Source organism: Anguilla anguilla, chromosome 13 (assembly GCF_013347855.1).
Source record: "Anguilla anguilla isolate fAngAng1 chromosome 13, fAngAng1.pri, whole genome shotgun sequence".
Taxonomy (NCBI): Eukaryota; Metazoa; Chordata; class Actinopteri; order Anguilliformes; family Anguillidae; genus Anguilla; species Anguilla anguilla.
In genome coordinates, this window is record NC_049213.1 from 11,059,896 (window position 1) to 11,082,118 (window position 22,223).

General features: G+C 48.8%; 1 protein-coding gene across 1 annotated transcript; it reads right to left on the reverse strand.

Annotated features, from left to right (window-relative positions):
• Positions 1–172: 172 nt before the first annotated feature.
• On the reverse strand, positions 173–22,080 carry LOC118211834 (transmembrane protein 198-like). The gene is made up of 5 exons (XM_035389345.1): positions 21,911–22,080; positions 5,686–5,927; positions 3,172–3,747; positions 2,541–2,689; positions 173–1,816 (listed from the first exon to the last, which is right to left on the reverse strand). Exons 2-5 carry the CDS (start codon positions 5,837–5,839, stop codon positions 1,667–1,669), a joined length of 1,029 nt encoding a protein of 342 aa, XP_035245236.1. The 5' UTR covers positions 5,840–5,927; positions 21,911–22,080; the 3' UTR covers positions 173–1,666.
• Positions 22,081–22,223: the final 143 nt, after the last annotated feature.

Consider the following 22,223-nt stretch of genomic DNA (forward strand, 5'->3'; position numbering starts at 1 on the left):
ATAAGAAAAAATAAACTCTCAGTTGACACAAGTGCACTGACCAATAGGAAGGAAGGGACATGGAAATCTGCTGCCACAGAGCTCCATTCTAGAACTGCATCTAGCAGAAGCGGTTGCTTGGTAACCAGTATTCAACAACAATCGACACAGGACTTCCTTTACTTCAGAAAAGTACTTTGCAGTCAGGCAGCATTTTTTTTCTAGTTTAATAGTTTCATTTTATTTCCCTATTGTAATTTCTGTACAAATTCCAGAGAGTTGTCAGTACTGACTCTCAGTAACAGAGTAACACTGGAACATGCTCTTCATAGAAATTAAAGCAGGGGTGTCCAATCTTATCCGAAAGTAGAATTAGTGCTGGCCTGAAGCAAAAACCGGCACCCAAATCAGCCCTTTTTGGATAAGACTGGACACCACTGCATTAAAGACACAGCAGAGGTCTGCTGAACTTTCCCATAAAAACAAGGGAATATTTATTTTTCCAACTTGAAATTAGTTTAGACTATAAATGAGAATATTTCACATTCATTCCAAATGTTAAACCTGTGAACTGCAGAGAAAATGCTAATTTGCCCTTATGAAGAGGAATGACAGTGCATTAATAACTTGTACTGCTACGTTTCTTCGGTGAATCACAAAAAGGCACCAATATTTTAAAATAAAGAAAAAGTTAAACGTCTAATTGGTTGAAATTATAACAAGCCCCCCCCACCCCCAACTGACTTGTAGCGAGTATTCTGGTGCATGCATGTCTATGGTAATGCTCTTTTTAAACCTCACAAACGTGAAAGATTTTCGGTTCCTCAGTTCATCATCAAAATTATCAACATGAACCAACTTGACTGTAGGTCCACACAAAGGACCAAAATTGTTCAAAATTGTCCAGTGAGTCCATTTGTGTGACCAGAATCAGGTTTGCTCCAGGCCAAGGGGCCAGTTCACTGCCAGTTAGTACCCCGCCCTGTTTCCTTGTTGCGTTCTCATTTAGAACAACGTCCCCGGAGTAGAACACAGGGAGGGACTGTTCTGAGCTCATAAGCCAGTCAAGTGTTCTCCAGTTCAAAAGGCAAGTTCTGTTTGCATTCATTCCTGAACGAAAGCACCAAGGTTCGATCCACGAATACAGACATATACGTTTAGCTACGCGGGGAACGTAAAAAAAAAAAAACGTTAAAATTTGTATAAAAACAAACAAACAAAAAAAAAAACTCGGACTTCTACAGCATGATTTTCTCTGTGTTCCGGGAGCTAAGTGAGTCCAGAGCTTCTTCTTCTGATCCCTGTGCCTGGGAGATCTGTGCTTGTCATTCACACTCTGATAATGGCAGGCCATGCAGCTCTCTCCACACAATCAGCCAACGGAAGTTTCGCGCACACCTGGTGCATGATGGGATGCGGCTAAATATCAGGGCAGGTGCAGCTGCAGGGAGGTCACAGAGGGCTGGTCCAGCATGGCTGACAGTGGATGAGGGCAGACGTGTCTGAAAACACCTCCATCAAGCACAGGCGGCCCTCGCCCCCTCCAAACAGACGAGACTGAGCCTGCCCATTGGCTCTCCAGGATTTGATTTGCGGCTCCAACCCCCCCCCCCCCCCCCCCCCCTCCCGACCCTTGAGAGCCGAACTGGACTAGGACAGGGGCGGGGCTCAGAAAGAGGCTCCTCCCTCAGACCCTGATGACGGGGTTGGCGGTGGTGAGGGGCACGGTGGAGCCGGTGTCGTAGTCGAAGTCGATCATGGTGTGGCTGGAGGTGCCCAGGCTGCTGAGCGAGTTCCCTGTGCCCATCTGACGATCGCGAAGACTCTGCAGGTAGCTCTGCACAGGAGAGAGAGAGGGGGACAGAGGGAGAGAGAGGGAGAGAGGGAGGGAGAGAGAAGTGGAGAGAGAGAGAGGAAGAGAGACAGAGAGAGAGAGAGAGGGGGAGAGAGAAAGAAAGATAGAGAGGGAGAGAGAGACAGAAAGAGAGAGAGACAGAGAGAAAGAGAAAGAGGGAGAGAGACAGAGAAAGACAGAGACGGAGAGAGAGACAGAGAGATTGATGTAATTTATTATGCACTTCCACACATAACTGCATTCAGCTACATGCATAAAGTTCACTCGGACTGAGCTAATCTTTTACATCGTTCAGAGAAATGAGAAGTGATGGCACACATCCGTATCACGTGGCGTGTTCTGAGCTCTGGACCCTGGACCCGCGGGTCACGGGTTCAAAGCCCACGTCCAGCAGCACCGCGGCACGTCTGAGCGAAGAACTCTGTCTCAGCCGGGGCGGTAATGAGTACTGGAGCGGTTATTAGGGCCCCGGCAGTAAGCCCCCCGTGTGTGTGACGCGTGTGTGGTGTGTGTGTGTGTGTGTGTGTTAGCGTGTGTGTGACGCGTGTGTGACGCGTGTGTGTGTGTGACGCGTGTGTGTGTGTGGTGTGTGTGGTGTGGTGGGTGTGTGTGGGGTGTGTGTGTGTGTGTGTGTGTGCATGTGTGTGTGTGTGTGGTGTGTGTGGGTGTGTGGTGTGTGTGTGTGTGGTGTGTGGCGGAGGCTGACCGGCGCCAGCAGGTCCCCGGCGTAGCGCTTGACGGGCAGCGGTTTGCGGCGGTACGTGCCCTCCTGCCCCGCGCCCTGCTGCCGCTTCCGCGCGTCCTTCTGCCGAATCCGCATCAGCTGCACCCGCTTCTGCCGTCGGCTGATGATCACTGAGGAGCACACACACACACACACACGCACGCACACACACACACACACGTACACACGCACGCACGCACACACACACACACATATGCACACACAGATACAAACAGACAACGGCAATCAGTCAACCTCTGAGTCATCAACCTACATTACAATTCTAACATCCGATTCCAACATGAGCCATTCATTACCATAAAGAATGGCAGAAATGAACAGAAACTGATTCATTCCAGCTCAAACTGCAGCAGAGACACAACCACAAACTCTCCACTACAGTAATCAGTCTTCTCTTACATCTCTTTCATCTACAGTGAATCACTCAGAGCTGTGACTCAGACAGTATGGGGGGTGGGATGGTCCTTCTCAGAGCTGTGACTGAGACTGTATGAGGTGGGGGGGGGGGTGGGGGGGGGGGGTGGAATATGGTCCTTGTCCGAGCTGTGACTCAGACCGTAAGGGGGGGGGTGACGCACGCTTCATCACTCACCCTCCGTGTGCGAGAAGCCCTCTGCCGTCAGCTTCCACTGCACCAGCACGCCCATCAGGCTGAGCGTGGGCCAGATGCCCAGGATGACCCAGCTGTACCAGCAGAGGGGCGGGGCCGGGACCAGGCGCAGGCAGTCGTACACGTACGCGCCCAGCGCCAGCATCTCCACGAAGTAGTCGGCGCACACGGTCATGATGGCCGCCCCGAAGGCGGCGGTGGAGAGCACGGTGAAGAGGCGCTGCCACTGCAGCGTCAGCACGGCGCACAGCATGCCCGCGCCCAGCAGCGTGCCCAGCGGCACCCACACCGTGCCCGCGCTGTAGAAGCTGGCCACCACCAGCAGGGCGGCGAGGGCGAGCAGCAGGCCCAGCAGCAGGCCCGTCATGAAGAGGCCCACGCTGCGCACCAGCATGGTGACCAGGCCGCACAGCACGCCGATGCCCAGGCCGATGCCCGCGCTGGCCTCCACGCTCAGCTGCGTGTCCAGCACGCGCTCCTTGTGGCACAGCAGGAAGATGATGACCGAGCCGAACATAAGGCCCGACAGGAACATGACCGCCTTGAAGCAGCGGTAGCCTGGGGGGGGCGGCCACCGCGGAGAGGGGCGGAGCCAGGGAAGAGGGGGTAGGAATGGGGGAGAGAAAAAAAGAGGATGGGTGTTAAATCAAAAAGACGAATGAAGGGAGTGGAGGACTGTAACCCACAATTGAATATAAGGCACAATACTGCATTATGTGTGAAGAATTGCTACATTTACAATTCAGTCAGAAAAAGAGCATCAAAGCAGCTGCTTCAGCCTGCCCAACAGCCTGGTTTCAGACAGTAATGGAGAAGTCACAAACTCAAGGTTTTTTCATGTAAGTCACATGCCACACCTATGTGTTATAGGTAGTCCATCAATTAAATTTTTGAAACAAGGCTCTGAGAAAATATCAGGTAAGAGTGGCTAAGTGAACAGCACTGGATGATGTTCAATCCCAGGGTGCAGTACACTGTAAGTCCACCAGGTGTCCAGTATTACCGTCCTGAACAGCAAGGATCGGTACACTGCTGTAAAACATGCTGTTAATTAAAAGACCTTGTGTGCTTGGCTTATCCGCATAATCGTGATGACATGAACTTCAGAGGATCAGCCTTAAAGCAGCCGTCTGGGAAAGACGTGCTCAAATCAGCATGCTTGCCTACGATTCAGCATATTCGTTGAGGACACTCGATGATAAACCTGTTAAGTAGGCAAGATTTTCTCAAAATGTAGAATACTTAAAGTCCCAGAATGATATACTTATTTCCGGGGTTTTGCTATTTAGGAAGTAAACAACCATTCTGGTCAAAAATTTAGAAGCGCAGTTTCACTGACATTTTCCTTCAACAACAACAATGTAAGCGTGGCCACAAAGGTGTAAGACACTTCCACAGCACCGTCGGAATAAAGTATGGAGGATATTGTTTGCATATTGCCCATCGTGTACTAGAAAGTACGCAGTTTCCTTAGTAGACAGCACACACTTTGAGGACGCAGTAGTTAGAAGGCTGATTCGGACACGGCCAGGTCTTGAGTGGCTAAATGGATTTGGGACTGGGAGAACAGAGCCCTCAGGTGATACCCCTGCAGTGCAGCAGACAGAGCTGACTGCATTCACAGCTGGCCTGTCCTAGCTCATGGTAGACGGGTCCATCCTGTAAAATGGCCCAGACCTGGGAACCTCTCTGAATCCCAGAGAGCCCGGGAGATTGGCAGGGAACGAACAGTGATTTACAGTAAAGAACAATAAGTTTTATAGCGACCGGTTTAATCGCTACACCCTGGATACTGTCTACCGCCAAGGCAGTGATGTAATGGTTACAGGACTTTCTGTATGTTGAGTTTGAATGAGTGAGAGTGAGAGTGTGTGTGTGCTAGGGTTGGCAAACTTAGATTTGATATTCAAATATATTTTGAATAGGAAAAAAAAACAATCAAATTGTTAGAATGTGAATATCTAAGTACACACGCTTGCTGAAAATGGTTGTTCCTCATTTCAACATTACTTATTACGTCTGTGATATAATCTATATTTTTGGTGAAATTTAAATAAAATAAAAAGTATGTCTATAATACCTTTATATGCCTTTGTACTTGCCTTCTTGCTCCCCCTTGTGGACACGAACACACATAGCAGGAAGTGCCCAAGAGTACAATGGCAATGCAAGTTTCAATACAAATTTCAATGTATTAGAATCTCTGTTGTTTTTTGGAATACAATACCCAAATACATTTTTTGGTACATTATTATGCACATGTGTGTGTCACTGTTTGTGCATGCAAGCGTATGTGTGTGCAAGTGTGTGTGCACTTATTTTGCGTGCGCCACAGACACTGGTTCTTCAGAAAAGAAAATAAATAATGTGTGGTGTTTGGGGACATCTCTCTTCCGCTGACCCTCACATACAGATTAGCTGGAACAGCTGACGGTTGTTATGGACACCGGTTGCTTGGACGGTTGCTATGGACGCCGGGTTGCCGGGGGGACTCACCGAAGAAGCAGTAGATGATCCCAAAGAGGCAGCACATGGAGCAGATGATGGCGGGGATGACCTCATACTTCCTCTCGATCTCCAGCTCGCACGCGTCCACCTCGGCCGCGCCCGTCCCGGCCGCGTCGGGGACCACCCGAAAGGGGTCGGCCATCCTGCGTCGACGGGAGACGGAGTACGAAGTTTGGGGACCGAACAGGGCGGGTGGGGCACTATTCAGAGCCCATCAGGGAAGGTCCCATCTGAGGAGAAAAGAGAAAGAAGCACTTGAGTTTCCCACCAGACACGCAACCGTCAGGAAGGCGCTATACGTTTCCACGACATCCAAACTCATGGCGGCGCAGAACCAAAAGACATACATCCAAGGTCCTCGAGCAAACATCTTAATCAGGTCCGCTGAGCACAATGAACACTCGCAGCGCTGGGCCTGGCCCCACCCCAAATCCCGTAGTAATCCGCTGAAAGAGGAGACCTGGAATAATGGAATTAGCATCGCGTCATCTTCCGCCAGACTGAGCGCCTGCTGTGAAATCTGACGGCTGCGTGAGACTTTACCGGCAGCACGGTGAATGTGACCGCGTCCACAACGGTCATTCAAATATGACCATTCACGTGTGTCCCTGTGAATATGACCATTTACGTGTGTCCCTGTGAATATGACCATTTACGTGTGTCCCTGGGAATATATGACCGTTTACACAGTGTTCCTGTGAATATATGACCGCTTACACAGTGTTCCTGTGAATATATGACCGCTTACACACAGAGGTCCTCTATAGGTGACCACTGACATACTGAGTACCGGTCATGTGACCTCCTAGGCCCTTTGATTGTAACGACGTCCCCAACACAGTCTGGTCCTATATACTGAAGACCTGTTCCAACTGCAGTTGGACAGACTGTCAGGCCCCAACATACAGCAAATATCATTCCCACTTAGTGAAGAATCCCACTGCACAGAAAACAAGACCAGGTCAAAACCTAGTATATGGCTGGACCGAACCGGCCGACCAATGGTGTAACTTCATCACTCAGTCACTCAGTCACAGACATTCACGTTTATAGGGCTGGCCCCGCTGTTGCGGTCCAGCCAAAATATATATATTGACCATACCTGTTAAACACCATATTTTACTCAAATCTGCACAGGTTTACTGCCTTAATATATGTAATCGATCATAATCTCCATAACCAGAGTACAGCAGATCCCCTTCATGAACACAACCAGCAAACACGTATGAATCATAAGGAGGTGTTGCCAGAGACCACAGCGCAGAGACCATCACTCAATGGGGAAGGCATGACTTAGTAATTAGTCTATGTGAACCCTTAGTAAATGCATGTATGGATGATACTGGAGCTGTGACACCTGTCACCTGTATCTGAAATGATGATGTAATCTGAAGAGGCCATGAATGAAAAGAAACAAGCGTTTGCCTGTAAAGGGAGCTCATCCTGAATGAACCAGAGGAACCAATCACAGCACAGGAGTCTGATTACAAACAAAAGCTGGAGCAACAGCTATAATGTAATGAAATGATAGGAAGGAGAATTGATGGTGCCATTTTTGATCAGGTCTGTCTGAGAAGTTGAATTTACCCAGGATTCAACAAAAATTTGCCCATAACTGACAAAATAAATGCAGTGTCAAGTGTCCAAGCCTTTTTGGTTTGGCAAGTAAATTCTGGTGGTTTCTGAAGAAACAAATGAACACTTGAATTTAATCATGAGTCCATGACAAATTGAAGACAAATTGATTCAATCCTGGCCTTAATTTGTCACTATGGCTACAGTCACCTCGGACCAAAGAATGTGATGCAAACGAGCCATGCTATTCTGTGGAGGCTTCACTTGGAAATCCGTGCATTCCAACAGGCTGGTGTGTCCCCGTCCAGCATGTGCTAAAATGCGGGGAAACGGCGGTTCCCGGGATCGCAGGGGAGTGAGGGGTTAACACAGCTAGCCTCCTCCGAACAGCGCTGGGCGGAGGTAGAGGAGTGGGCTGCCCCCCCCCTCTTCTGGAGAGCGGCTCGGCTATGAGCTCACCAGGGCAACGATCTGATTACAGCGCACTCACGTTTTCAGGACAGGAGAGGAACAGCCAGAACCCTGGCCCCCGTCCCACCCCTCTCTCTCTCACACACTCTCTGTATCTCTCTCTCTCTCTCTCTCTCACTCTATGTATCTCTCTCTCTCTCTCTCTCTTTCTCTGTCTCTCTCTCTCACTCTCTGTATCTCTCTCTCACTCTCTCTCTTTCTCTCTGTCTCTCACTCACTCTCTGTATCTCTCTCTATCTCTCTCTCTCACTCTCTGTATCTCTCTCTTTCTCTCTGTCTCTCTCTCTCACTCACTCTCTGTATCTCTCTCTCACTCTCTCTTTCTCTCTGTCTCTCTCTCTCACTCACTCTCTGTATCTCTCTCACTCTCTCTCTCTCTCTCTCTCTGACTCTCAGTCACTCTCTCCCTCTCCTCAGTCTCTCCTTCCCAGTGACTCGACACGGAAAGAATGACAGTCGTTTGGAAAACAGCACCCCAGAACTCCCTCCTTCGCTCGCTTGCTCGCTCGCCCTTTTATTTTTTTCCGTGCGCGGGGCGGCCGGCCGGCCTCTCCCCGAGCTCGTCCTCCCGGCCCGGAGCCCTGCCTCTGCCGCGGGGAGGACGGGGAAACCGGACGCCGCGCTCGGAAAAATCCAGCTGGGCCAGGAGAGAGTCCACATGCGGCTCAGTCATCGCTGCAGCCCCATATCACTGCTGAGCGTGAGCACCAGTCACTGCAAGAGCAGTGAAAAATCTCTTAAGTCTTTACAGTACGATACAGTACTGTCATTTAGGGTTAGATGTTCCAACCCAGAGAAACATACGTTTTGTGTTGCATTGTGTTTCTAAGCCCACAGTCACAAGCATCTATAATCCACTCAAAAAAATAACTTTTAGGTGAGAAAAAAACTTCCGCTTTTAGTGTTTGAACTTCTGTTACTTTGTTTCTGTTACTTTGTTTCAGTAATATTTAAAGTAATTCTAACTCCCAAGAGTTACCTTTCAGAAGAGACCAATATTATGCCTGTAGTCCAAAGGGTTCAAGAACAGGAACCATTTCATTTTGGATACGTCACTTTTAGGCTCGTGTTAAAAAGGGGGTGCTAAGGAGGTTAAAGTTCGTTATTGATCTGTAGAATACTTTAGCACACTTCCATATATTCAGGAAGTATTATATCTTAGTAAAGTGCATACACACAAGCAGTTGGGAGTTACACACACTCCTGCACAAACACACACTCTCTTGGCAGACAAATGCACTCTAGCACAATCCCAAATGCTTCCATGCACACACACATTCACATACACAAGCATGCTCAAGTACACTCACAGACACGCCCACAAACACACATACACACCCCAGACCATATGCATGCGTTCACTCATAACATTCACACACACACACGCCATCGCATACACATGCGTGCCTGAGTACACTCACAGACACCCCTACAAACACACATACACACACCAGACCATATACATGCCCACTCATCACACTCACACATGTACACACGCACACAAACACACTCACACACCATCACACATACACACACATACACGCACACACATCCACACACACACACACACACACACACCAGAACACATACACACGCACATGCACACACACATCCACACACACACTCACACATCCACACACACACACACGCACGCACACACTAGCGCCTCCCACTCCGCTGTCCGTGTGTCCGTCCCTCTCCCTTCGCTCACAATGGGAGCCTGTGCTCAGCGGGCTGGGGTGCGATCAGCCCCCGGGAGAATGGAGCCATTATGGCTCACAAAGACCGAGGACCGACCGTGACCTCCGCTGGCAGGGGCCGCACTGCATGCTGGGTAACCCTTGCAAAGAGAAGAGGGAGAGAAGGCGAAAAGGAGGAGATGAAGGGGGCTGTTTGGAATGCGGGCACCGACGCCCCTCGAGATGCAGAGAGGAGCGGGTTTGTTTTGGGGGGGGGGGGGCGGGATGGGGGGATGGGGGGGTACGGGCACAGACTAAGCTCTGGGTCCAGCCAGCGTCCTTCTCAAGCACCCCCGACTGTGAATGAGCACGGGGAGCTAAGGAGAGTTTATGGGGTTCACTCTCATTCCGTTTCAATCCGTCTTACTGGGCCACTGAGCTCACTCGCGTAGCCGTGGTACCGACACGACTGCCTCAGAAACTAAACCTGACTGCATTTACGCCCCAAAGCCAAAGACTTAATGAATTTGCTAATGAGTAGCAAAGGGAGCTGAAATTCAAAACAAGTGAAGAAGAAAAAAGTTGGAGGGAAAGCGAGACTCTGAAGTTCTTTGTGGCAACCAGATGGCCCCTTTCCAAATCACCAGAGGCAAACGGTTACCATGGAACATGGTTCAGGTGACACCGAAAGCTTCAAAATGGTTTATTTGGGGGTATTTAATTACAAAATATTATGGTACTGGTGCTTGTCTCTTGGAACACTTATAAACATGAAAAATGCAGACCGCACACAGACATCATTTACATCACTAGCGCGGTTTAGGGGCACACCTTCCAGGTGCACAGCGCATTGTCCTTCTTTTAATACAGCGCATTGTCTCGTTTCTAACAAACCTGAAAAAACAAGGACGGTGCACTATGCACCTGGGAAAGCTGTGAGCCAAAATGGTGAGTGTTTAATTAACCCTTTAAGGTGTAACATCACACATACGTGATTAGAATGATCTTAACTGAACATTCTAATGATGTTACAACAAACACTACTGGTAAACCAAGCATAATGGAGTTCTAGAACACTGACTTAGAATTTTGAAGAAAACATTCCAAAACACCCACTCTTCAAAGGGTTGTCATGTAGAGTAAGGGGGCGGAGTTTCAGGCAGGTCCTGCATAAGGGAGCCTAGATAGCTGGGCACCTACTTCACCGCCCAGCTGTTAAACAAACCAGTGGGCACCAGGATGGTGGGAGTGAGCATCGGCTGGCATCTCCCCCCAGCTGGAGCAGAGTCCACCCGCTGCCAACAGCTGCCAGGGGTCTGCCCGGCACCCCTCCCCTGCTCCCTCTCTCAGCATTTGCCCAATGAATCCCCCCTCCCCTGAAAGCTATAAAGCAGACCAATGTAGAGATGCCATATAGCCACCACTGTGCCCTAGCATCTGCACACTTGCCAAAAATGTGCTTGCACAAATATGAAACACCTCATTTATACCAAGTCTTCTATTGTTCACTGTGTGCCAAACATTGTATATATTTACATACATTTTACATAATATATACATTGGATGGCTATCTGCCAGATGCACATGCATTTCCTGCCTCACACAGATGTCAGTATTGCTGCACAGTTAAGCGCTCAGTAATAGGCAGGCTACACTTCCTGAGCCATGACCTCTAGCCCCTGACCCCTGTCCCCACTAGTTAAATCATTACATTTAATTTACTAACCAGATATTCACCTTTGTATTTCCTTCTTTCTTTGAACTCCCATGTCCAGGTACAGAAGAGATGTTATACCTTCAACCAGACTTTTCTGTATTAATAGTCCTAATGAGCAGTCAAATCAGAACAGAATTTTGGAGCTCGATATCTGGTCTGTGAATAAAGCATCTGCGCTCCTACTCAGGAAACGCAGACTGAGAGGAGGAAGGTGAGCCCGGTTCGGGGTCAGTGTTTTCTTCCCCGACCTTCCCTCAGGGACAGGAAACAGAACAGGAAGTCGGGAGTCAGGGGTGTACGCTCTACAAACGAACCTCCCGGCTCCCGTCCAAACGAGGGTCCGGTTACCGCACGGAGATCCGAAAAACACCAGGGGGGGTCCGGTCAGTCGAGACCAGGCCTTCATCACATGTGAACATCACTTCACCAACAGTCCACTTCATAACCTCAACAATCCAATGTCCCTGGCTGGGGTTCAGTTAACGTTTGCCCTTTACGTTTACAATTATACAACTACTAATAAGTGAAAGCATTAACACTCATGTTTATGAACTGAATCCAGGTCACTGCTACCCTCGAAAAATGTTATATATAGCTTATAATGCAAATGCCGCTGTGTATCACTGCTCGTGACAAATAACAGGAAGTTCCCCTCCAGTGTAAAAGAGTCTACTTTATAGATCCAGCCACAAACGCAGGAAGCAGAGAGGGGAAAATGACAGTTACAGGGACTGTGTTCTCGTGGGCTTTCAAGCTCTGGCCTGATCTTCCCCTGAATCGAAAAACCAGTTCGACGAGATGGTCTGTAACGCGCAAAAACACCCTGTTGTTAGGAACCCACACGTTCTGTGCAGTCTGGGGTTTGTGCAGGGCTGTTGCTACAACGGAGTGGGACAGGGTGGGGTGGGACGGGGTGGGGGGGGACAGGGTGGGGTGGGACGGGGTGGAGTGGGACGGGGTGGGGGGGACGGGGTGGGGGGTGTTAAGCGGCTTTCAGAAACATTATGTAAATGCACTTTTGAGCTCCACGAAAACAAGAAAACATGCCCCAGCTTAAACAGGACGTCTGCTTGCTTTGCGTGCAGTTTAAACTCCATGAATGATCAACAGGGGGGAAAACAGAACAGAACAGAAAAGTTTGGCTTCCAAGATACAGAGATGCCGAAGAGACTCTGGGAAAGTTCCGGTGTTTGGGAGAGGCTCAGCAAGCGTGGGCTCCACTCGACTCCCAACTGATCGCCTCGGACAGGACAGGAAGCCCTCATCTCATCTCCCGTCTTCCAAACATTTGTCTCGGACGCAACAGGAAACCCTATCTAATATCCTGTCTTCCAAACGTTTGCCTTTGGAAACACGGCAGGAAGTACTCGGTACTACCCAACGGACGAATCCAGCTGTGAAAACTCCTTATACTCCGCACGTGAGGCCTCAAGAAGGACTGGCTCTCTCACACTAGCCGGGGAGGATCTGATCTGGAAGCAACCACTTAAAATGTCTAGAATGTTCTTGTGAGACCACACTCAAATGCTTTGGGAATATGCATAGTCTGAGGGAGGCTTAGGGGTTAATTATGTGTGGTTACAACCATGACCCCATTGAGGTCCTCCACCCAAAACAGCACTCACGACACCATCAAGCGCCATAACAGCTGCTGCTGTGATCTACGTCACATCTGACGATAAATACTGGAGAACAACTTCCGCGTTTACAAACAAAACTACGGCAGTGTCGATGAGCCAGCCCCCTAAGGAGATATGCTGCAATACATGTAAAGTAGATAAATTACATAATCAAGATCAAAAAAGATATTGCAACACTTCACACCATGTGGGCAAATATGCTATATAGATTATCACTCTTTTTTATGTTTAAAATAAAATGTAATATAGGCTATTTATCATTATAATTTTCCATATATATCTTTCAACGTATTCCTATTCCATTTCTCTCAGAAAACCTTGTTTGATGTCCATTGAAACGTTTGGTGCTGGAAATCAAATGTTTTTATGTAAATTTGGTTAATTTATTACATGCAACCTTGGACTTTATAAAATAACATGAACTGTTTTTCTTCTCTCAAGCAAAAAAAAAAAGCCTAATAGTCAAAGAGTTCTGACGTGGTGTTTATTTGCCCCAGCTTCTGATTTGTGATAAATAGTGGGAAACTCACTGCCAATGCCCCCGCCACGCCCCCTCCCCACCCCCCCAAAAACACCCTCTTTCTCTTTCTCTCAGACCCTCTCCACTCAAACATGCACTGTTCCCAGAATGAATGAGGAAAACCCCCTGCCACGATTTTGGCAAAAACCACGAACATTTTAGCCTTGCTTCAACCGAGGGAAGCCTTCACCGATGTCCAAAACTATTGTGAAGGCCCAATTTTTAATGAAGACTGATTTAGTTCCCAGTGGCTGCCTGTGAGTTCTCTGTTGCACTGCTATGAGAAATTTGTCTTAAAAGCAGACTGAGACCTGGAGCCCAGTTAGGCTGTGTTTTTATATCAACGGCTTTTTGTCACCCACTTTAACTTTCCTCCCCGTCACATCTGGACGTCTGTTTCATCACCACGTCTTCTGTAATTCTGGGAGAGCGTTGACAACGACTGCAGTGGATGACTATGCAGGCTGTAGTTACATGACTGAAAAGGCGCTGTCACGTAATGAGACAAAGATATTCCCTAGCTCCAAAAGGCATGAAGAAAATAAGTAGCACATGCAGTAGCCTACATCAGGATGACAGGACACTTCTAAGACACTTCACCATTTAACTGCCTTAGCTGTAGGTCATCATCTACACCTCAAGCATTTCCACGGAGCTGTCTTAGCAGCAGGTCAGTTGTACTGAGGCATTTCCACTGACTGACCTTAGCTGCAGGTCAGTTGTACTGAGGCATTTCCACAGAGCTGCCTTAGCTGTAGGCCAGCTACACGCGAGGCTAGCCAAACATTTAGACAGCAGGCTGACCCGGGTCATCAGTACGCCGGTCAACTCAAACCATGATAACAGGCCAGCCGCTTGCCTTGGCAAGTCAAGAAGACATGTTTATCTGACTCACACTGACATTATGACAAACGAGTGCACTTCCCTGTACTCAAAACACAGGTATTACTACAGCCTTTTCAATTGAGATACCATGTTTCTTTACTTCCCTCTCGGTGCAAACACAGCAAGCAAGGCCATGCTTAAGCAAATATCTCCTATTAACATTTCAGCTGAGTATCATTCAAATGCAGGAATGTTATATAAAAAAATGTACAACAAACAATGTAATCAAAACATAAATAGTAGAGCCTCTAAAAAGTAGGCTACCTCACGCTAACCAGAAACTTTCACAAAAACTTTCTATTGTGACTCCTTGTTTTTCATATCAACCATTTCCATCTGTTGGTTACTCCAATCATTATTAGTTCACACAAAAAATAAGAACAATGTTTACCTTCAGTGCTGCACATAAAATCCACACTAAATCACAAACAATTACTGAAATGCTTTTTGTGTGATGTTGTGAAGGCCAAGAGGAATTTGTATTTTTTTTTGCCAACTTCAGTACTGCGCCATTTGTTATAAGGGGGAAATCAAACCTAGAGAAAGCGAAGCCTTTTATTCTGGAGTGTGGATCTTCCCGATCGCTGAACGATTTATCTCTCTCAGAGAGCCCCGGCCCGGCCCGGAGCCGCACAGCTGCTCGTCGGAGGCCGTTCTCAAAGAGCCGCGCACACAAAGGGGGCCTTTCTGCCCCCGAAGGGCCCGGCGAGAGCGAGGCGGGAGGAACAGCGCGACGCGGCGAGGGGGCGGGGGGGGGGCGCTGGGGAAGTCACGTGCGCGACGGTCTCCGGAAAGGCGCGTCGCTAGCGGCTAGCCCTGTCACCGCCCGCCGACGCCGACCGCGCACCCCCCCCTGCGTGAGTCATAGCAACGTGACAGCCCAAACAATGCGTCCCAGAGGTGGGCCTCGTTGCCCATCTTAAAGCAATCGAGCAGTAAGCGGCGCTCACAGCGGCCCGTTGTGAAACGCCCCTAAATAACCGCGGGCGTGACGGGTCGATTCCAGCGGTGACAATCAAGAACTGAGACTCGCAGCGGAAAGCGTTTAGCTGGCGAAGACAACTGTGAGCTCCCGTGAAGAAACCAACCCAGGCAACCTCCTGGTGAACCGAACCGACGCGAGCTCAGACCAGGCGAGGGTTCAGAGGCGGTGTTTCAGAAGGCCATGCTGCAGCAGGCGCACACGCAGCTGCACTTGCCATTCTGAAGTTACCTTCTGGCAAAGGATCTCGGCCATGCTAATAAATTGTCCAAATCTCATGGTGGGGGGTAGTGGTTGGGGTGCTGGGGGGGGACGGGGGGACGGGACAGTCAGGCCTTGCAGGACAAGCTCTCCCACTAATTTCCATCTCTGTCATTTCAGGGTGAGCTCTATCATTAGGAGGCTCCTGGTGGCCGTCCCGCTTCGTGCCTGCTGTGTAATCATGCGCAGCGGTGGGTTCTCCCCAGAGTGCTCCGGCCTCCCAGCCCCACAGAGCACTGAGCCTCTTAGCCTGCAACACCGCCTGCTCCAGCCTCCCAGCCCCACAGTGCACTGAGCCTCTTAGCCTGCAACACCGCCTGCTCCAGCCTCCCAGCCCCACAGAGCACTGAGCCTCTTAGCCTGCAACACCGCCTGCTCCAGCCTCCCAGCCCCACAGTGCACTGAGCCTCTTCGCCTGCAACACCGCCTGCTCCACCCTCCCAGGCCCACAGTGCACTGAGCCTCTTAGCCTGCAGCACCGCCTGCTCCAGCCTCCCAGCCCCACAGTGCACTGCGCCTCTTAGCCTGCAACACCGCCTGCTCCAGCCTCCCAGCCCCGCAGAGCACTGAGCCTCTTAGCCTGCAACACCGCCTGCTCCAGCCTCCCAGCCCCACAGTGCACTGCGCCTCTTAGCCTGCAACACCGCCTGCTCCAGCCTCCCAGCCCCAAAGAGCACTGAGCCTCTTAGCCTGCAACACCGCCTGCTCCAGCCTCCCAGCCTCACAGCGGACTGAGCCTCTTAGCCTGCAACACCGCCTGCTCCAGCCCCCCAGCCCCACAGCGGACTTGAGCCTCTTCGCCTGCAACACCGCCTGCTCCAGCCTCCCAGCCCCACAGCGGACTTGAGCCTCTTCGCCTGCAACACCGCCTGCTCCAGCCTCCCAGCCCCACAGTGCACTGCGCCTCTTAGCCTGCAACACCGCCTGCTCCAGCCTCCCAGCCCCAAAGAGCACTGAGCCTCTTAGCCTGCAACACCGCCTGCTCCAGCCTCCCAGCCCCACAGTGCACTGAGCCTCTTAGCCTGCAGCACCGCCTGCTCCAGCAGGGCGTCTGGGCCTGTGCTTACTGACGCTCCCCAGTGCGGTCAGGACCGAAATACACCAGCACATTAGACGAGGCCAAAGCCTCCCTGCGTAATAAAAGGACACGGATAACAGCGAGGAGCCTGTCTGAACATGTTCAACACTGACGTTGCGCAACTGATAACTGATAGCATTCACTTTCTGCGTGCCTCACACTGACACACACTTGTATGTATGCACACACAGACTCATGCACACTTGTACATGCATAAGGATACTCACATACACACACACGTGCTGTACAACACACACGTCAACACATGTACGCACACGCACATCCACACACATTTAAACTTCACTCATACATATTCTATCCACCACATGTTAACCACCAAACTTGATATAGATCTCCCAGCACATGGTATAAATCACCACGAATGTATAACTGAATTATTCATTCCGTCCCACCCTGAAAGCACAAAGAATTAACAAAGAAAGGGTTCATGTGAGTATTAGCAGTAATCTCAGCCACTCGGTGGCTACTTTCACGGAATGCAAGAGCCACAGGCATGGTCAGTGAGAGCCGGAACAGCGATTTGGATTTTAGGTTTTAGTAAGTAAGAAAGCTTTACTTAATTACCCGTCAATAAAACAAATTCATAGTGCGGCAAATACAGAATCACAAAACCGATATATATTAAAAGTTACTAATCTGCTATTATTTCATTATTAGTAATTATCAGTTAATAATTTGTTTGATTTTAAAAAAAGAATCCTGGGGACCACTCAGCATGAGTTCTGAAAAAGAGATCAATTTTAACAGCCTGGATGGGCGAAATGGGCTTTTGTAGTCAGACGTGTGAATTAGAATATTTTACATCTCTATCCACTATCATATATTTTAAACTCCCAGCATTGCTAATGGACCAATGGTCAGTTAGATCATCGGATGAGTCACAATCGCCATGCAGGTGGGCCACCAATCGGGAGGTGGAAACTGAAGCAAACTGACCTGTAACCTAATACTGATTAAATCTTGCCAGAGCCTGATTGCAGGAAACTCTCATTTCCCTTTCTTTCCAGATGCTCAAGAGATTGAGGTGATTCCGAAAACAGCTGACTTCAAAAATGAAGGGGGGAAAAAAAGGACCGAAACGTCCCAGGCGCAGGACTGCTTTTCGCGGTAATGCGAGCGCACGGGGGCGATCTGTACGAGGTCAAGCGGCCAAGAGATAAGGGTTGTAATCACATTGAGGAAATACAGTCAACCATGACAGCACAAGATGGCCCTTTCAGCCGAGCCAACTCCGCAGAGAAGGCCTGAATGGCCTACGGAACAGAGATATCTTGGCAATTGGATCACAAAGGACGGAAAATTCTGAGCAGACACAGAGAGGAGGGGAAATCCACGGGGGAAGGCAGTCCTAAGGAAAACAGGGGGGGGGGGGGGGGGGGGAAAGCTCCTCCATTACAATGGGCGATGTGGCTGAGGGAACAGTCCCCTGCTCTGTGTGCTGTGGGCTGACGAGTGTGTGTGAGAACTGGAGACAAACCAAAGGGTGAGAAAGAGTGCGCGCTCAACGCGGGGGCCTTCGATATGCGGACATCGGCGGGGGGAGCAGTCTGGCTCATTCGCGAGGGATAGCCGAGCGGCTTGCATTTTAGGCCCCCGCCTCTCCGTTTTGCTTATTTTTTGGCGCTCGTCTGGTGGTTCCGGTTGTTGGCACATGCACCGTAAACGCCTTAAAGTTTGTAAGAACTTGGGTCGCGGAAAAGTACACTGCACTCCTTTTCTCTCTCTGCGAAAGAGAACAACCGACAAAGAAGACCTTCGCAAATCAGAACCAAACAAGGAAAATTTAAACAAATAATCGGGAAAATGGAAACCTGGCCGAGAACCAGGCAGCCAAATCCTCCGAGGAGCCGCAGGCCCGCGCCCGAGAGCGCCAGGAGCCAGGCGGAGGGGAGCAGCCCAAATCAAAGCCAAGAACCTCTCAGGTGGACAGAGCCGGAGGAAAGAATAACAAAAAACGAAAGACGAGAAACAGGCTGCTGGGTGCTGGACGGGACGTCCAGCTGAAGCGCTCGGTCTTGGCGCGGTGGAACCGGACGGTCTGGAATCCAGTCGTGGCCACGCAGCACGTAGCTGGCTCCTGCAGCGCTGCTCAACCCAGCCCTGGGACTGCGGAGTGCACAGAGGTGGCGGCTGGCGGCGCGTATTCCACAGAGCGCACGTGACGGGTCTGTGCTTTCCTGGACTGATGGAGGGTGTAGCGAGGGTCGGATGGGTTCACAAATAAAGCTGGGCAATACGAACAAGGGGACAAGAATAATACACACATATTTTTAAGAGGAGAACATGTGAAGACTGACACAACCATGCTGGAAAACTAAAGGTCGGTCGCCACAAGAAATAAAAATGAAGGCTATGACGACAACGGTAAAACTATTCACCATTCCCTAGCACGCACACCATAACTCTCAGTAGGACCATGTAACGGCTCAAAACGCCAAACCGCCGTAACCAGTTTGCGAGCCGCAAGTGAGTATTTGGCCAGGAAAACAACGTGCCACTCGGTACAGACTGAGGCACAGACACTTAATGGCGCTGCCAAACCAGAACTGCACGAGCCGCGTAAACAAATGGAACGGTTTGGTTCCAGCTTGAGGCCAACGTGTCAATAATACGTAAACCCTCCCTGTCCAAGCACCGGCGGGGCCAGATCGAGGCACGGCTTCGGAGCACAGCGGGAACCGCCAAAGCGGTGGCTCTCAGACGAGCCCCTGGGGACCCCCGCGTACGCTGGGTTCTGTTCCAACCACAACTACAGTCCGGGTACTCTAACAAGTTGATCATTTTTGGCTTTTCATGTTGAGAGGGATTATTTAGGCTAAGCCACATTATGACAGAAATAGCCACGCATACCATGAAGAGTTAAAGTCTGTCATTTACATTGCGTTATTTTAATATGGCATCCCTAATCCCATCCGTATTTGGAAAGTCCGGTTCGTGAACTATGTGTAAGCAGGCTTATATACTGTACACGCCCTGCTACCAGCTCAGGAGAATAAAGACTTGCGGTTCTCTTCCAAAGCACGCGGTGTCAGCCAGCTGCTTCTTATCACATCGTGTGCCGTGTGCATGTAGAGCAGGGGTGGAGGAGACCCAGTCATACATGTGCACAGAGAGCAAGCCACAGGGCACACGGGCCAGCAGTGACGGTATGGGTCGCTCAAGCAATGACTGCTGCTGTACCCCGCTGACTGAATCCTTCCTCCTATATCCCTTGGGCGACACAAAGCCAACTGTACGCCACAGTCAGCAATGTCACAGGTCAGATTCGATCCAAGACCGCGGTGCTCACTCGTGGTGCTTTTACCAAGTTACCCATCAGCCCCTATTCACATTCTGCTTAATGTGCTATATTGCAAATGATTACATGAAAACAAACGAAAGTGTGGACACCTGGCCACTAAAACTAACCACCCAGTAGATAATGAAGAATTCAAAGACAAAGCAAATGATAATGACGCAATTCAGTTATGACTGAATAACTGAGCATTTGTTGACAACCAATTTTAGGGTAATTTATGTTTCATTACACATTTTAATATTCGGGGTCACTGGAGAGTGAAAGAAGCACTTCAATAAAAGGATGAAAGGGAGGGAGGGGCAGTCATAACATTCTGAGGCAGAGCCAAAGAAAGCCATCTGATCCCCTCTTACTGGGGGTGTAAGTGGGGGTAACTGGAGTCTCAGGACCTGAACTGTCATGACATTTCAGTGAAGGCAAAATCACACACACACACACACACACACACACACACACACACACACACACACACACAGCATCCAAATCCCCAAAAATAATATGAACAATGGATGCTATGTGTTCAGCCTAAGTGACTAAAATGTCTATACGCTCTTCCCAAAAGCATGCTTAATACTGGAAGAGTGAGTCAAAGTTAAGAGAGCAGACAGTGTTGGTGCTAAAGCAGTGGGCAGTAAACAATATGTATCTGACCTGACTGAACAGGGGACAAAACAGCCCAAAATTAGCCAAAATAGCTACCACACCGAGAGCAAGCACACCATGTTTCTTTCCATGAAAATCTGCCAGACAATTTTATGAAATTACAAAAATATTAAATGCTTTTCGATAGACATGAGGTATCCGCACTGAAAAAAGCTCAATAAGCCAATACGTGCAATTACAACTCCCATTCCTCACATTGCTGTAAACACCTGCAGTATAAACCAGTTTTTAAATCGTGTAACTTTACAAGACCAAACATTTAAAAAAACCTGACAATGGCAAATGCACCACCAGGACAGAAATGCTGAATCTGGTTTATTCATACATGGTAAACATGAACGTATAGCCTACTGGTAGAACTAGAACCTGAAATTCGGGATTTGAAGAAATTGTTTTGAAGACCCTTTTTGTTGACTAAATGAACTCTCCTTTTGTTTTTAAATTACCTTCAGCTGCCATAGCTTTTCCACCTTATTATTAAACTTGTACAATCAACAAGTGACGCTGCGCACCACTTAAACTGCGTATACACATGGAAGCACACAATAGGCCTTACAGTCGTATGGATGGCTCCCGAGTAAGCACATAACAGCAAAACTGTTAGTTTAAAACCACACCGATTATGAAATTAGACATCAAATTATCCGATATAATGAAACTATCTGCCATTAGCGTTCATGCATTTACTTTTGTTAGGTGTGTTCATCATTCATAAATAAATAAATAAATAAATAAATAAATAAATAAATAAATAAATAAATAAATAAATAAATAAATAAAGCTACGATGCTTAGGTGATGGCAGAATAGTAAAGTTGCATCTAGCAAATCCAGTGAATGTAACTTAAATTACTCTTATTGGATGACTGTAAACTATGTTTTCTTCGATGTGTGGAATGCCAACGAACTCATCATTCGTTGTAGGCAGGAAACATAACGTTACTGTCTACTATACCTATATACGAAGAGCCCATCCGCTGTAAAGACTTGAGCGGACAGATGAAAAGCGACAAAGACAGCAACCTAACTTATATTTACTTTCACTGGAATACAACTGCCAGTCGTGCAGGGCTTTCAAATTCAGAAATGGATAAACGGATAAGTGAAAAGTTAAATCCTTTCCTTTTGCTACGTGAATTTGCCTCCGGTGACCGAAGGGACCCACGCCACGGACGCGTACGCGACAGCACAGCACATCAAAGAAGATAGCGAATCGGACTTTTGGCGATTAACGTTATCAATACGTATTTACAGAAAAGATCAGTCTTTCTCTACCCAAATCAGCCCACTTCCCAAAAATGCCTTGACGGTGCTTTCTTCCTGGCTGGAACACACGGGGCAGTTATTATTAAGCTTTTTCTATTACTCTTTCCTGCTCTGTTGAGGACAGTGAGAGAACGAGAAATGTTTAGATAAGAGCCTACCTTGATTTTGCTGCTGCCGTTAATTTCTTGTTCATTTAACTTCATTTATACGAGGCAACTATTAGCCTATCCAGCATGAACTAATGTTAGCCAGTTCGCTGGCGAAGTAGCTAACTTACGTCTGGAAAAAGTTAGGAGACCAAATGGTTTCCTCCCCCCACTCTCTCCCTCCCCGCCTCTCTCTCTCTCTCGACTGTAAATTGATGCCCAAACGTTTCAAGGTTTTTCAAACACAAACTCCAAGTCTCGGAAAAAATTGGGGGCTGGGTGCGAGGGGAGGGTATCTCTAGCAGCTATAGCAGCTGAAACCGTT